Raw genomic sequence first — 16,508 nt, 5'->3', positions numbered from 1 at the left:
AAGTCTGTTTGCTAAAAATATGGGGAAAGTATTTGAGATTAGGTTTTTAGGGATTTGGGGGGAGGTCTTTAATCATGTTTATACAAGTATTAAAAACCCTTGCATTACTAATGTTATGATTTTCTATGTATTATTTATACATAGTATAATACTAAGTATGATGTATATTAGTTATACATATATTAAAAAAATGTACCAAACAAGGTATTAGTAATGCAAAGAGCTAATGCTTGCAATATTTCTTCTAATACCTCTTGCGAAACGACCCCTAAGTGGGCGTTTGAACCATAAGAATGATAAAAGTCGAAAAAAGTGAAATTTTTTTCAAGTGAAAATTGATATTTGAAAATTAGAGTTGTGTTCGGACATTAATATAATTCTAGGTTGTTTTTGAAGTTTTGTGAGTGATCTGAGTGAAAATTTTGGAAAACAACTTTTTGGAGTTTTTTAAATTTTCGAAAAATAATTTATCTTCAAGTGAAAATTGAAAATTTAATGACCAAACACTAATTTAAAAAAAACGAAATTTTTTCAAAAAAAGTGAAAAAATTCTTATGTCCAAACGGGTTCTACGGGTCGTTTGGTATAATGGATAAACAAAAATAATTTTGGCACAAAAAATTTAGTACGATCTTATTCCTTGTTTGGTTACTAATCATCAGATAAGTTATCTCAAAATTAAAAATAATAGCAGGATAATTTATACCTATCAGATTATGGAATAATAAACCCAAAATAAACATTAAAATTTACAATCACAAGATTAATACGATATATCAAATGGTCAATAAAAAATAATCTCAAAATAACTAATCTCAAACATTAAAATTTACAGTCACAAGATTAATACAATATATCAAATGATCAATAAAAAATAACCTCAAAATAACTAATCTCAAACATTAAAATTTACAATCACAAATTACTACAATATATCAAATGGTCAATAAAAAATAATCTCAATATAATTAATACCAGCAAAACTTCTCTTCTCATCTATTCTTTAAGTAGTAGTATAATCGAATAAGGAGAGAAAGTATTGTGCGAAAAAAAAAAAAAGTAATAATAATTAAGGAGAAAAAGTGTTGATAGTCTTTGCTGTTATACTTATTTATCATACCGCCCTGTCAGTTTAGCAATGTAAGCATTGACTTTTCTATCTCTCTCTTCTTGTCTCTGTCATAAGATTGTCGGCTTCCTTTTACTACTGTAGGAGTAATTTATTTACTTTATAGCTAAGGGTAGAGAGACTGTTTTCAAATAGACCCCGGCATCCTTCCCTCTAAGAACTTCCCACCTTGCTCGAGACTGTTTCCAAATAGACCCCCGGCATCCTTCCCTCCAAGAACTTCCTACCTTGCTCTTGGGGAGACTCGAACTCACAACCTCTCAATTGGAAGTGGGGTTGCTTACCATCATGGCAACCCCTCTTGTCTAAAGCAGTGTGTGTATATAATATGTCGTAGATTACATATGCCATTACCCAAAACATATAACCCACTGCCTGTCCTTGCCTAAAATCATTTCTGGTTCTTGTTTCCACTGTTTCGTTAATCTATTTCTTCTTCTTCTTTATCTTTTTTGTCTGTTACTATCAAAAGTTGGATCCTCTTCAATTTATTCATTAAGCAGTCTGAGTTAGTCATCGTACTGGTTTCTTGTTTTGTACTGTAATTCAGATCCTATATATGCTCAAGGTTTCGCCATCATCTTAATTAGTGCATATATAGTTAAGCTGGATAGCTTCAGTTCTTGTATTCCTTAGTGGCACAATTATAAAAACCTATAAAGCATGTAACTTTTTTCTCCTAGCTTCTTGTTCCCACCACAAAAAAGAAAATAAAAAAAAAACTTTTTTTTCCATTTGTTATGTTTGCTGCCGGATTCTGATTATTCTGAGGATCAAACGATCTGGCTGTTAAACTGAATATCGTGTAGCTAAACATTTAAAAAAGCCAAAAAATCATGTAATACTTCTCCATTGAAAGAAACCTAGCTTATCTCTCTTTCCAAAAAACCAAAAAAAAAAAAAAAAAAAAACCAAAAAAAAAAAAGAAAGGAAAAGGATCGGAGATGCCGGAATTTGAATCACCAGTATCGGCGCCGGCAACGCCGGGGACACCAACGCCGCTATTCTCGTCGATTCGAGTGGACTCAATGGGGTCTAATTATGATCGAAAGTCAATGCCCCGATGCAAGTGCTTGCCTTTGGATGCTCCAACATGGGGCACTCCTCACACGTGTCTTTCCGACTTCCCCGCACCAGATGTCTCCCTCACTCGCAAGGTACACACTCTAAAAAATATTCTGAATTATGCTGCAATTGAAATTTTTAATTTAAAATTTTTACGATAAAATAATTACGGGCTAATTTCTAAATAATATCACTGGAAACGACTATCTGTGCACGCAATTAATTTGCATTTGACATTTCATATGTCAAGGTCCAATGGTTGTGTCAATTGTACCTGCTTTTGCCCAGTATCTCAATTGCTAGAATGTTGTCATATTATATTTTTCTTTAAGATATTTGCATCTCTTTTTAAGATCAATTCTAGTGATATTGATTATTATTTTTTTGGCTATGCTTTTAGATTTTCATTAATTTAATTGTTGGTCCACTTAGAATACCTGGCTAATAATAAGTTTTGGTTAGAAAAATTAGGGAGTTAGGTAGATCATTGGGTACTTAATAAACCATTAGAAGCATGATTATGTCACAAGATAAATTTATTAAACTCAGATTAATATCCTTTTGTTAAACTCAAAAATGCATATCAAGACTCGTTTTTTTCTAGTTACCAATACTCCTTTTGTGGTGAAAGACTATATAATATTTAAGTACAAAAATAAGCGAATAAAACGAGGAAAACTTAAAGGACAAACTCATCTCTCACGGGTATGAAATGTGCTATAGTCTTAAGTAAAAAATTACTTTATTCAGTCAAAGTCTTAATTGGGAATTTGATTTACAGCACATTAAACATCGCTTTCATGTGTCCGTTCTTCTCCTATTTTTTTTTTTTCTTTCCCTTTTTATATTGAGAGTAGGGGTATACATACAGAACCAAACCAACTACTAGTGGTTCGGTTTTGGCGGGTTTTTCGGGTTTTTTGTTACTTAAATATTATTTCAATCTTATTTTGTTAAATTTTTGATTAGTAAATATATGTTTAGTAAAAATTAAAAAATTGATAAACATATTATCTATTAAATATTCTTACGGAAGAATTTACTTAGTAACACATGATAGTTATTATTTTAGTCGTATGACAATAATTTTTTGTTGATGTACACTTTCAAGGTTAACCGAATTTAATAATTAAACATAAAAATCAATATGATACCTAAATAATAATAACCACTTCAAATTCAAAAAAGATATAAGAATTTAATAGATCTTGACGTATGATTATGGAAGAACAAAGAGATTCACACATTTCAGTAACACTTGATAAGAACGCGATCATACAACATATTATATAAGGTTAATAAATATGAAGCACTTCATATTTTATTAAATATTATATCCCGCAAGAGAATCTCAAATATTTCTAGATATTTTTTTAAAGAAATTAATTCTATATAAAATCTTAAAAGTATATATAAAGATTATATATTTATATGTCAGTTTGGTTCGAATTTTTTTACGCAATACCAAACTAAACCTAATCGGGTTTTTTAATCGGGTTGGTTTGACTTTTCGATTTGATGCCGTTTTTTGGTTCGGTTTGTATTGCCCTAATTGAGCGCATGCAAGATTCTTCTCAAGAAAGTGGAAATTTCAATCTGAATTCTAAAATTTAGTAGGTTTTTGTGGTGCCAATAGATTACAAACCGATGGTCACTGTTTTAGTAGTTCAACTTGCAAGTTCTGAATTCTAAAATATAAGTCCTTCATTGTTATTTTGTTGCATTTATAGAACTAATTGTCATACTTCCAACGTCCACTTCCAACCAAGAGGTTGTGAGTTCCAGTCTACCCAAGAGCAAGGTGAGAAGTTCTTGGAGGGAAGGATGCCGAGGGTCTATTTGGAAACAGCCTCTCTACCCCAGAGTAGGGGTAAGGTCTGCGTACACACTACCCTCCCCAGACCCCACTAAGTGAGATTATACTGGGTTGTTGTTGTTGTTGTTGTTATAAAACTAATTGTCATACCCTAAAGTGTAAAAACGTCTGTGTTGATACAGTTGGGAGCAGAGTTCGTGGGAACATTTATCCTTATATTTGCTGCAACAGCCGGGCCAATTGTGAACCAAAAGTACAACGGAGCCGAATCTCTAATCGGAAATGCAGCTTGCTCTGGGCTGGCCGTTATGATCGTGATTCTGTCGACGGGCCATATTTCTGGAGCACATCTTAATCCGTCGCTCACCATTGCATTTGCAGCACTTCGTCATTTTCCGTGGGTTCAAGTGCCGGCCTATGTTGCAGCGCAGGTTTCAGCATCAGTTTGTGCTTCTTTTGCTCTCAAGGGTGTTTTTCATCCTTTCATGTCTGGTGGCGTTACTGTTCCTTCTGTAAACACTGGCCAGGCTTTTGCTCTCGAATTCCTCATCACATTCAATCTCCTTTTTGTTGTCACTGCTGTTGCTACCGACACCCGCGCGGTATGGACCAACTTAATTTGTTTTCCTTCACTCCATGCATACCACATAGTATAGACGTAGCATGTTAATTATGTTAACATAGTTGTCCTTTTACATACATATTAGACTATAGTTTATTAAAGACGATCAAACGAGTAGGGCAGCCCGGTGCACTAAGCATCCCGCGTTTACGCAAGGTCCGAGGAAGAGCTGTACCTGAAGTGGGTGATGTAGACAGTCTACCCTAATGCAAGTGTTAGTGACTACTTCCATGACTCAAACTCGTAACCTATAGGTCACACACGGAAACAACCTTACCATTGCTCCAAGGTTCCCCTTCGATCAAACGAGAAGGAGGTGTAATATCATTGATATTGATTCAATTACAAGATCGAAATCTAGAAAGATCTGTTACCTCCTTTGAGATCAATTTAGAGGTTCACACACAAATAAATATTAAAAAAATAGATACCTAGAATCCATCTGACAAAGAGAGCTAGGATAATTACTTCAATGGTCTAGTCGAGAAAGACTATACTTGGCAAGATTGCATGAACTTTTTGTTTTTTCTTCTTTCCTTCCTCTTCCTATTCTAATAAATACATATTCCTTTGGTTTTCTTTTTTCTGACGATACAAATCTTAATATTAAATAGGTGGGAGAGTTGGCGGGCATTGCAGTTGGAGCTACAGTCATGCTCAATATTCTAGTGGCTGGGTAAGTAAATATCTCAACACCCAAGTGTTCTTTATTTATTTATTACTATACTTTTTTTTTTTTTAATGTAAGCTTGCTTGAGTTGCTTAATAACCAAAAAGTGAAATATTAAGGAGGCCCCTGGAATGCCAGCTTTCCTCCTCAAATCCTGACTGTCATCAATTGGACAGGCTGAATTATGTAAAAAATATGGCCAACTAACTTTAGTAACTAACTTAGAAATTGTCTTAGATTCTAACGTAGAGATTAAAGTATTGCCTCCCGTAATACAAACTGTGTCAACTCCTATTCCTAATATGTTCACTAGGAGTTGCAACAACAACAACAAACTCAGTAAAATCTTACAAGTTGGGTCTAGCAGACCTTATCCCTATCCTTATCCTGATCCTTATCCTGGGAAGGTAAAGAAGCTGTTTTCGATAGATCCTCACCTCAAGAAAAATAAAAAGAAACAATAGAAACAAGCCATATCAACAACAAATGCCAAAAAAGATAATAACAACAATCTAAGAACCAGAAGATAGATGGAAGAAATCAATAGCAACAAACAGTAACAGCAAAATACTAGGAAGCCGAAGTAGAAGATAGTAGGACAGTATCATATGTAATACTAGCAATCTAAGAACAAGACACTACCAAATTAACCCTAGTACTCCCGGTATAGAACAGAAATATGCTCGACTACTTGCTAACCTTCTACCCTAATTCTCAATTCCCATACCTTCCTATCAAGGCCACATACAGTAGGAGTTGAAGGCCAAAAAATGCCTAAGTATGACTTCTCCGTAATACTACAGGTGAGATGTAATATGATCAACTTACAAAACATTACGTACAACCCTTTCCTTGATCTGCCTAGTTCTAAATGTTGGGAGCTGCATCTTATCCATCATGAAGGGACCATTAGCTTCTCTAGGAAGGTTCTGGACTGTGTAATACAGTTTAGTTACAAGTGGGACTTACAAATTTCCTCTAAATTTGGCCAAAGCATCTGCAACACCATTTCCTTCCCTAGCTAAAACAGTACCTCACATGGACTTGCTTCTGTTGCATCTTCTTTCTTAAAAAATAAATGCCATCTTTTATCCCCGAAGGTACTGATATGGAATCCTCCATCATACTCACAAGGTCGAAGCTATGTGTGACCTTCGCCGAAAAGTTATACCGTGTACATGATAAAATATTACTTGTTATTGATCAAAATATAGATTTCGCACACTCTTGCATAGCTCACTGACAATTTTGAACACCCTTATTGGCTTTTCTGGCTTCACCACTGAGTCACAACACCCAAGTATTTAGCTTTTACAGTTTACTTAAATCTATCAACTAAATCTACTTAGTACTAAACTACTAATATATGGGTTAGCTACCAAACAAACCGCCGGGTATTATCGTATGAGCTCTTGCATTGGGGAAGAAACTTCATTCTGATGCCCTTTCTTCACTTACAAAAATGTTGCACAGAACCAACCGTAAATAAGTAAACAGTAAGTAGAGAGCTAAGTGCTCTTACTCCAATTGTGCTTTTCATGCCTAGCACAGCGAGTAAAGAATTCTCAGCTAGGCTTATGAGTAAAGAATTCTCAGCTAGGCTTATAACTTAGACTTTGCCAAAGCAGCTCCAGTAACTCCTTTTGTGTTTTTGAAACATTGGAATAAGCAGGCCATCAAGTGGTGCTTCCATGAATCCAGTAAGAACTTTGGGGCCAGCCGTTGCAGCAGGAAATTACAAGTCATTGTGGATATACATAGTGGCTCCAACTCTGGGGGCTCTTGCAGGGGCAGCTGTTTATACGCTCGTCAAACTTCGAGGAGATGACAGTTCTGAGACACCACGCCAGGTTAGGAGCTTCCGCCGCTAGCCTGCTGAAGGAAGGATGTTGCTCCAACTTCTAATAGCTTATCTTATTGTACTATTGCGTGCTTGAAAATAAAGGTGGAGACTCGGAAAATGTGACTTCCAGTCTCACTACCAAAAACAATTTACAGTTGCATTTGGTACTCTTTCTCCTCATACGCTGTGTGTGGATGACTTGAGGAAGGGGCTGATATTCGCTTGTGGTCTGCGAGCCTTTTTCCTTTTCTTATGGTTTGCTGTGTGTGAAACTTTGCTACGTTATAATGTGTGATGGTAATAAGAAGCTTTCTGAGCTGCTACTTGTTTATGATCTTGTCACAATGTTTAAGCATCAAAATGCTTATATTAGCAGCCATCACTTTATAAACACAAAGTCGTAGCAAAAATATGCACTCCACATGAGTGTGAATCCAATTCAACAGTGTTATAATTAAGTAAATAAAAGTATGATATCTCTAACAGGTTAAACTTTTAGATGAGATCTCACACGCTTCTGCAACTATATTTCAGGAGACATTAGTTTCTTCTCCGCCAAAATTGAAAAAACAATGATCTTGCCTGAATTATTTTTCAAAACCGCCTGCCTATGAATTAAGCATGCACAATTCATGTTTTAAACCATCACAAACTTTGATAAAGATAACTATATGATTGAAGCCTACCAAGAGGAGTGAACACCTAGTTCCACGATTGGTAATGGCGTAGTCACAACTCAAAGTATATCCTAACTTTAGCAGAGTTGAAACTCTCAGTAATAATCATAACGTAATACTAATACGCATAAGGGAGAGCTGAAGAGATTGGAGACTACTGCAAATCAAGATAGAAACAGGCTACTCACAGAGGGATTAAGGGTGACTAGGTAGTGTCTGATGGTTGCCTGTGGGCCAATATATACAGGTTGCATCCCTTTGCTTTCCTTCTGATAAAAGAGTCACTTACACGAAAATAAAAACCGGGAAAGGAAGATCTCCTATACGGGAAGACATAGTATTTGTTAAAACAGCCCACCTACTGGAAATTTGGAATCTAGCTGAAAATAGGGAATGGGGCGGGGGGCTGCAAAGGACCTTTTCTATTGGCACGAAGGACAGCTTAATCAAGTTCCAATGTCAAAAATCACGAAGGCATGCAACTTCTCCATTCTTTGACACTTGAGCTTAATTGATCCGGGAAACGAGCAGACCAAATAGCCAAATCTGGTAATGGTCCTGTCAGCGCAAGAAAATTTTCTCCTGCTCTCTTTGGCAACTTTTTCCAGCTTACCTGCCATTTCAGATAATAAACTATCAGTCATAGCAGGTCAAGACAGAGAGCCAAATGCATAGTGGCATTCAAAAGACCAGAATATTCTTAATGTGCACACAGCAAATAACAAAATTTATATGCCATGAAATTGTAATGTCACTGAAACCCTCTGAATGGTTTCATGGCAAGCTATCATAAACTAAACAGAATCACCAGTCCTGCCTTTTCCTAAGCTCATTCCCAGCAATATCGCACCATGCAATTGCACATTTCTAGACATTTATCACACATTTACAGAGTACACCATTACATTGCATCCATATCGGTATACCTTGATCAACTTGTAAAGTCAAGAATTCCTTCTAAAAGATGGACAACTTTTCAAGACAGTACAGCTGTTTCAAGTGATCATTGTTAATTATGATGGGACTGGTGCCGTGACCAAAGATACAGGGGTTTGGTGCCTGAAACCATCTATCTGGTGCACAGATAATGGTAACAGTTGGTCAAGACCAAACTCCCATATTGTTTGTGCTGTTTGATGAATTTCTGAAAATTCTCTTTCAAAGCCGAGGGTGTATTGGAAACAACCTCTCTACCTTCACTAGGTAGGGGTAAGGTCTGCGTACACACCACCCTCCCCAGACCCCACTTGTGGGAATATACTGGGGTTTTTGTTGTTGTTGTTGTTGATGAATTTCTGAATATTATATGTACCATACTATTTTCACAAACTCGCTCAACTTTCATCTACCAACTGATTTCTTTCGAGTGAACCAAAATGTTTTAATCTCTAAGTCAAGTCACTGTGTAAAATAAATAGGACATAGACAACAACAACCCAGTATAATCCCATTTAGTGGGGTCTGGGGAGGGTAGTGTGTACGCAGACCTTACCCCTACCCTGGGGTAGAGAGGCTGTTTCCAAATAGACCCTCGGGATCCTTCCCTCCAAGAATTTCTCACCTTGCTCTTGGGGAGACTCGAACTCACAACCTCTTGGTTGGAAGTGGAGGTTGCTTACAATCAGAGCAACCCCTCTACATATCTAAAAATAGGACATAGAGTATGTCATAATTACTAAACATGATTTCTCTATTAAATTGCATATCTTGATAAAGGCACTTTTGAATTATAAATGGCTGAGATTACTTTCCAAAAGCCTCCATGATTCACTGGATTAAAGTATTGCTTTCATAGTTGCATAACCCTAGGTAACCTTTTAAAAGAAGAATGACATAAAGGCAGCTAGTAAACCAAGAGCGGCCACAAAAATTTATACTGCTTTTACTGAGAAAATAAAGAGCTACAAACTTTGGTTCTTCCAGATGCTCCTATAACTCGATGAAGCTTCACGCCTTCATGTGCGTCCTGCTTTAAGGAAGATAAATGGAATTCAATTACACTACCTGCCCAGGAAATGCCTTGCATAATGCGTTGATAGTTGCGTTTAGTTCCCTAGGATCATCCTTTTCGGAAATTTCTGGTTGGATCATTTCAGAAGAAGTATTAGACCATTCTTTGGTAGCAGCACCACAATTCACCATGAGCCGACCATTGGGCATCAACATCTTATTCATCTCCAACCAAGTTGTGACCTGTCAAGGAAAGCCAAAACAAATGCATTAGATCCTAGAAATCTACCACCAGGAACCAGACATCAATAGATGCACAAGGGTGAATTTTATGAATCAAAAAAGCACACGCAGGTGAATTAAGAGTACCAGCAACTTAATACTTCAATTAAAATGAGAGTAGATCTGCAGGTCACACTCAATCTGGTCGCACTGCAGGTGCACTTGAGAAATTAGCACTTTCAACATGAAATGAACCTTTGTCTAGTGTTTGGTAAATGTTGAAAGTGTATATCTCTAGTAGAGCTTTCAACAAATGAGTACGGCAAATGCTCAAATTTGGAGCTTATGAAACTTCTGTTGGTTAATATTTAGGTACTATTTGACAATTTGCCCCACTACCAAATCAAAGCGATTTTTTATTTTTTGATAATGTGGTGTTGAGGCAAGCTTGTGCGCACCTCAACTATTTCACCGGGCACCTGCTATCTCAACGACACAGGTACCGGACAAATCAAAGCGAATATTTAAATAGTTAATTTGTATATTAAACACAAAGTACTTTGTAAAATAATGGTACAATGAAATGCTACTATAGAATTTATAAAGTACTTCTCTAAATAACTACCAGAAAAGGTACTTATCCAGAATACCACACTCCCAATTGGGTGCCAAAGGATTGACTCAAATATCAACTCTATTAGCAGCCAAAAAGAAAATCAACATGAGATTATTCCAAAAAAGAGATACTATTATCAACAACATTAGTTTATGAGAAGATAAGCAAGCATTGTACTGTAAAGATAGCAATACTACAAAATGCATGACTATCAAAATTGTGCACTTGAGCATACCTCTTGCAGTTGGGGCAAAACCTTTCCATCAGAAAACAAATCAACTATTATACCTGAAATTATCATTTTGGAGAATTAAGTAAACACTGGATAGAAGTCAAACCCAGAATGTTTCAATGTCAATATTTCAAATGCTCACTTCTTATGCATAGCAAAACAAGTTAAAAGTTGATAAATCAGGGAAGAGGCTTCCACAGAAGAAAATTATTTCAAACGCTTCAAGTGCAGGAACCAGATGGAAGAACAATCATTTACTGGAGGATAAGAACTTCCCTTCCATCATAAAGCAATTAAAAGGTTGACTAGGGGTTACATTCTTAAATTCTTCCATTTGATTAAGGCAGTGATATACCTGCATAACCTCCAGGAATAGTAACAGATGGAGAAAATACATCTCCAATATGAACTTCCAATACACCGCCACCTTCATTATGTTTCTCCAGATCAGAGAGCCCAAGATATTCTCTTGCTTTTTCAATCAACTGGAATGAATGAGAAAAAACATTTTGTAACTCATTTTCACAAATCAAACATGGTGAATTGGACAATGACTTGAATAATTCAGTTTTAAATGTCAGATGACATTATTAAGCTCCTTTTTCTCAACAGTATTAAACTCCTTGAACTCCAAGTTATTGGATCAATTTCTAAAACAAAAAATTCCGAACTAAATATGTATGAAAGATTAAGAATATTGTGTAAAACATTCTAGATGATCATGTTATTATTGAGAATAAAGAGAATAATTTAAAATTTTGTATTCTGGTGGCTGTTCCTGCGGTGCACTACCTCTTTCAGGTGGCAATTCCAAATTAGATATTTTGACCGCACCACTTGTATGGTCACTATTTCCTACAACTTTTCCAGAAATTTTTCCGATCACTGTTCTGGTGACTTTTCCAATTGTTGCTTGGCCACCAGTTCAAGCTAGTTCAATGATATCAAGGAGATTTGTCCAACAGCACATTTCTTCAATGATTGAGAGTAGATTCTTTCTGGTGATTGTTTATATTCTAACGACACTATCTGGACGATTGTTTACTGTTCCGATTTTAATATTTCTTATCTTAGAAATGGGCGAACTAAAGTTGCTTCACCATCTTGATTTTAAGGGGAATGTTGAAAGTCAAAATAATAAGAAAAAATATAAAGTAAACTTAATGACTATGTCATAATAATTAGAATCCTACGAATTAGGAAGCTTTCTTTTTCATGTTACGAAAAAGTAAAAACTCCTATATAAACAGCTCTCTAGTACTATGTTTTTAACCAACAAACTTCAAATAAGAGTTTTGTCTCTTCTTCTTTTCCCTTTTCTAGTCCCAATGAATTCTAAAATTTTCATAACTTGTGCAATTTCTTTTGCCATAGGTATATTTTCTGCACTAGCACATGTCAGTAGCCTAGCCTCAATCAAGAATTCAACGACATAAAATGCACGGAATTTCTAAAAGATTAAAACCCAACAAATAAATGACGAAAAACCAATACTGCTTCTGAGTGCTAAATTCCTCAAACTAGGTGCAAAACAGGCTGCACGGAAATTTGTAAAAGGTTAAAATCCAGCAGATAAATTACGAACGACCAGTATTGCTGCTGAGGAGTGCTAAATTCCTCAAACTAGGAGCAAGACAGGCTTGATGCTCCACTCGCTTAGAGGCTCTTTCGTGCAGGCACCAAGGCGATAAAACATGTGCATCATCGACCATGGATTCTATGTTGAAGAGGGTGACATTGGACAATAAGCATTTCACTTAGTGAGAGCGGTTTTAAAAGTTCCCTTTCAATATTATTGTTGTTTTTGTTAGTAATCTGTTCATGCACTGGAGAAAATAAATTATTCATGCATTACACATGTATTTCTTCCTTTGTAATATTTTCATCAAAGTTCATGCTTTAGTTGCGCTTTGAACTTAAAACTCCAACAAACTTTGAATCTTTTTTTTTTTTTTCTTTTTCTTTTGGTGCTCTTTTGAAGTACAGAAGCACCATAAATGCACATGTATTTTCAAGGGTGTCACTAGGTATTTTCTAATTCATCATATGTTGTGACTCTAAATTAGAGGCGGTTCTAGGCATAATTTCCTCCTCAGAGATGTGTAACACGAATCACTAGAGGTCTGTGTCATTTATATGACAATCAACTCTGGAGCTCCATGCAACTTTCAGTTACTAAAATCACTACATAACTTCCACATAAGTTAGAGAAGAAAAAATTAAAACTGAATGGCATCAAGTAGCTTGACGAATGACAAGAGCTGCCAAAAATGGATATAAACCCCAAAGCAATTTCTAGTATGCAACACATGCTCATATGATTTTGTAAAAGTTCAACTCCTAAATACAATAGAGATCAGTTTCAATTGCCACACTTGGTGAATCTGCTGGAAAGTTACTACAGACCTGTTAAAATTTTGAATTTCAAACTGATAGCAATGATTTTCTTTATCCTGCCTCTGGTCGTATTCTAATGTCTACCCAAGGAAATAATTTTATTCTTATATTTCCTGTTTTGGTTTTGGAAATATTAATTCGCAAAAGCTAAGGCCTTTAGTGTTCCGTTGATTGATGCTCACCATTGCCAAGTCACAGACCCTATGAAGTGTCCTTTTATTGACTACAACAAGGAGGTTAAACAAGTCACTCTCATTGGCTAAGCTTGTTGCAAAGAGTATGCATATCCATACCTTTTTTCCCCAAACCAAAGATCGTTCTCGTAATACTTAGAATTCTTGTAATTGCCTAAACTTCAATATCATTCTACTCTTTTTGAATGGAGCGGTATGCCTATGCCCATATCTGCATAGTACATAGATTGTTTTCCATAAGTTCTGCACTTTTTGCTACTGGCTCTACAGGATGCATCTTAGTGTAAAGGAGAGGGTTCTTATTCAAATAAAAAAGCATGAAGTTAGGCTTTCATGTCACCTTCCTCTCTGCTTTCCATGGTTTTGATTATCAACAAAATAGCTGATGTAACAGAGGCGTTTCCTTGACAAAATAATATAAGACTAATTCAAGACTCTGGAAAGTTGTGAATGACGCAGTACTCAAATTCTTTTTTTTGGATCAATTGGAATGACTTGGTACTCATGAAAAAAACATAAGCAAGTATCATAGCATTGAAATCCTCTAGATTTATATTTTCTTTGTCTTTCTTGCAATGCACCAAGGTTCAAGATATGCTAGTGAAAAAATTGCATATGAAATATCAAAATATAAATATGCTCTATAAAAGACAAAAGCTAGGAAATGATAAGGAAAGGTTATTACAATTTCATCTATCTCCCATCCAACAAGCTGCAAAGAAGGCCATAGTTCAAGCATCAAATGTGCAGCAGTTGCGCCCCCCTGTAAATTAGCAGGAAGTAGCTGTAGATCAGTTTAATCCCGCATATAGAGACGGTAAGATTTCAAACTTGCATTTGTTAAGAAAAGTTGATGTATTAGCGATATGTTTTGTCAAAAATCAAAAATCATTAAAAGAACCTAAATTACCAGGCCAAAAATAGCGATGGGACCCCTTGGAACAATGGCCGGCAAGGTGGCAAACTCATCCTGTAATCAAATAGAAGAAATTGTACCACATTAGGGAGTTGAATGCACTACATAAGCATTGTAAGGTCAACATTCAGTATCAATAACAATAAACCATACAAGAGAAATGTACAATTCTGCGGAAAGTTGCCTGCCTATACTGGATCGACTAAATTAGTCAGCTATTTTCAGCTGCACATAGGATTTGTTTTCGTCTTGTGATGTCCTGAAATGTTTACAAGAACATTGTGCACTGGTTCACATCATCTGAACGCAAAACTCAGAAAACTGAGCAGTATAAACAAAATAACTATTTTATGAAGCATCTAGTAGTTAAACAAATAAAGTGGAGGCACGTGCACAAAGCATCCCGCATTCACGAGGGTCCGGGGAAGCAGAGGCAGAGCTAGGATTTCAAGCTTATGGGTTCGGGATTCTAATCGGAATTCTAATCGTTTTAAGTTATTGATTCTAAATTAATATAATTTATACCTATTTAATAGATTTTTAAAGACAAATACAGGTTCAAACCAAAATTACTGGGTTCGGCCGAACCCTCTCCCGACACTCTAGCTCCGCGCCTGCGGGAAAGGCCGTACCCAAGGGAGTGCTATATACAGTCTACCGTACATGTTATTGGGTCCACACACATGCTCACCACACATTTTGATTTAAATAATGTGTGAATTAGACAACTATGAGAAGAATATAGATATTAATAAAAAGGCAATAAAAAGAAGACGAAGCAATGGCATACCCAATATGCATCAGTCCATTTCTTTCCCTTGTGAAGAATGCTATGCACATTATCTGTCCCCAGCAAAATAAGCCATAAAATCCTTAGAAAACATTAAGTCACGGAATGACAATCATTTGACAAAATGCTATCTCACATACTGGAAGAGTCAAGAAGCAGCACACGTGAGTCGGGAGTGTCGAGGATAACTATGTTATTATAACTACTTGTGACAGAGGTGAGCACCTTGAAATCCACTTCATCTGCCGAGCAGAATACTGTCGCCTTTCTTCTCAAATGCGCCTTCCTCCTTAAACGCGGAGCCCAATGGCAAATAGAGGTACTGGAAGAGGAGCAGGGGCTTTGAATGGGTAATAGGCTCGCCGAAGGGCCGCATACAGCAAGCCTGCTCATCTCGAGACGCCTTATTTCACGGCTGTGTGCTGCGGATAAGAGAGAGTGAAAATATCACTTCATTTTCATAAAGAGAGAAGTCCAAATATTCCTTTTTTTGGTAATCAAAATTATTAGATTTGTCACTTAACCACTCAAACTTAACTACAAATCATTTATGTATCGTGAACACTTGTAGTTTTAAATAAACTACAATAATACATAAATCTTATCATTGACAAAATATAACTTCATGATCGTGATACATGCTGTTGGGTTTAACCTTGGTTAACTTAAAATAAAGAGTGAATGGGAACGCTTTCTCGTGACTGAGGCGTGAAAGTATTCTAATTTTTTGTGCGAATTACATTCTTAGCGGACTGGAGGACGATCTGTATAACGTCTGTAGTAATGTGGAGACGTCAAAGGAACTGTGGATTGCGATTGAAAAGAAATAAAAAACTGAGGATGTCGGGTCGAAGAAATTTGTTGCCGCAAAATTTTTGGACTATAAATGGTAGATACCAAGTCTATCATTACCCAAGCCAGAAATTGCAAGTGATTATTCACGATCTCCTTGTTGAAGATATAAGTCGAATTAATACTTATGCTTAAAGTATTAATTATACTATTATTACTAATAAAATTTTCATTGAAGGTCTTGTCATAAATGAGGCATTCCAAGTTGCAGCAATGATTGAGAAGTTGCCTCCTTTGTGGAAGGACTTCAAAAATTGCTTGAAATACAAACGCAACGAGATTTCGCTTGAAGATTTCATTGTTCGGTTGAGGATCGAAGAGGACAACAAAGCTGCTGAAAAGAAAGGTCGTGGAAACTCAACAATAATAGGAGCAAATATTGTTGAGGGTGCTCCTCAAAATAATAAAAAGAGGAAGAAGGCTTCTGGACCAAAAAGCAACCCAAGCAAGAAGCGGTTCAAAGGAAATTGCTAAAACTGTGGGAAATCTGGACACAAATCTGCGGATTGTCGTGATC

At 36.2% G+C, this 16,508-nt stretch overlaps 2 protein-coding genes across 4 annotated transcripts; one reads left to right on the top strand and one right to left on the bottom strand.

Annotated features, from left to right (window-relative positions):
* Positions 1-1,471: 1,471 nt before the first annotated feature.
* Positions 1,472-7,476, top strand: LOC104248606 (probable aquaporin NIP5-1). 3 transcript variants are annotated; one of them, XM_070164936.1, is made up of 5 exons: positions 1,472-2,286; positions 3,966-4,064; positions 4,193-4,612; positions 5,247-5,308; positions 6,975-7,476. In XM_070164936.1, the coding sequence occupies exons 1-5, from the start codon at positions 2,074-2,076 to the stop codon at positions 7,171-7,173; spliced, it is 993 nt and encodes a 330-aa protein (XP_070021037.1). In that variant the 5' UTR covers positions 1,472-2,073; the 3' UTR covers positions 7,174-7,476. The 3 variants fall into 3 exon arrangements, with proteins under 3 accessions (XP_070021037.1, XP_009803208.1, XP_070021038.1); XM_070164937.1 differs by having other exon boundaries at positions 2,202-2,286; positions 3,925-4,064; XM_009804906.2 differs by lacking the exon at positions 3,966-4,064 and having other exon boundaries at positions 1,473-2,286.
* A 504-nt stretch (positions 7,477-7,980) lies between these two features.
* LOC104248600 (uncharacterized) lies at positions 7,981-15,588 on the bottom strand. Its single transcript, XM_009804901.2, has 8 exons — positions 15,280-15,588; positions 15,140-15,192; positions 14,344-14,403; positions 14,119-14,196; positions 11,198-11,327; positions 10,846-10,898; positions 9,827-10,015; positions 7,981-8,435 (listed from the first exon to the last, which is right to left on the bottom strand). Exons 1-8 carry the CDS (start codon positions 15,530-15,532, stop codon positions 8,289-8,291), a joined length of 963 nt encoding a protein of 320 aa, XP_009803203.1. The 5' UTR covers positions 15,533-15,588; the 3' UTR covers positions 7,981-8,288.
* Positions 15,589-16,508: the final 920 nt, after the last annotated feature.

This window comes from Nicotiana sylvestris, chromosome 12 (assembly GCF_000393655.2).
Source record: "Nicotiana sylvestris chromosome 12, ASM39365v2, whole genome shotgun sequence".
NCBI lineage: Eukaryota > Viridiplantae > Streptophyta > Magnoliopsida > Solanales > Solanaceae > Nicotiana > Nicotiana sylvestris.
Note: the sequence above shows the minus strand (reverse complement) of the source record. Positions and strands in the feature narration are given on the sequence as shown.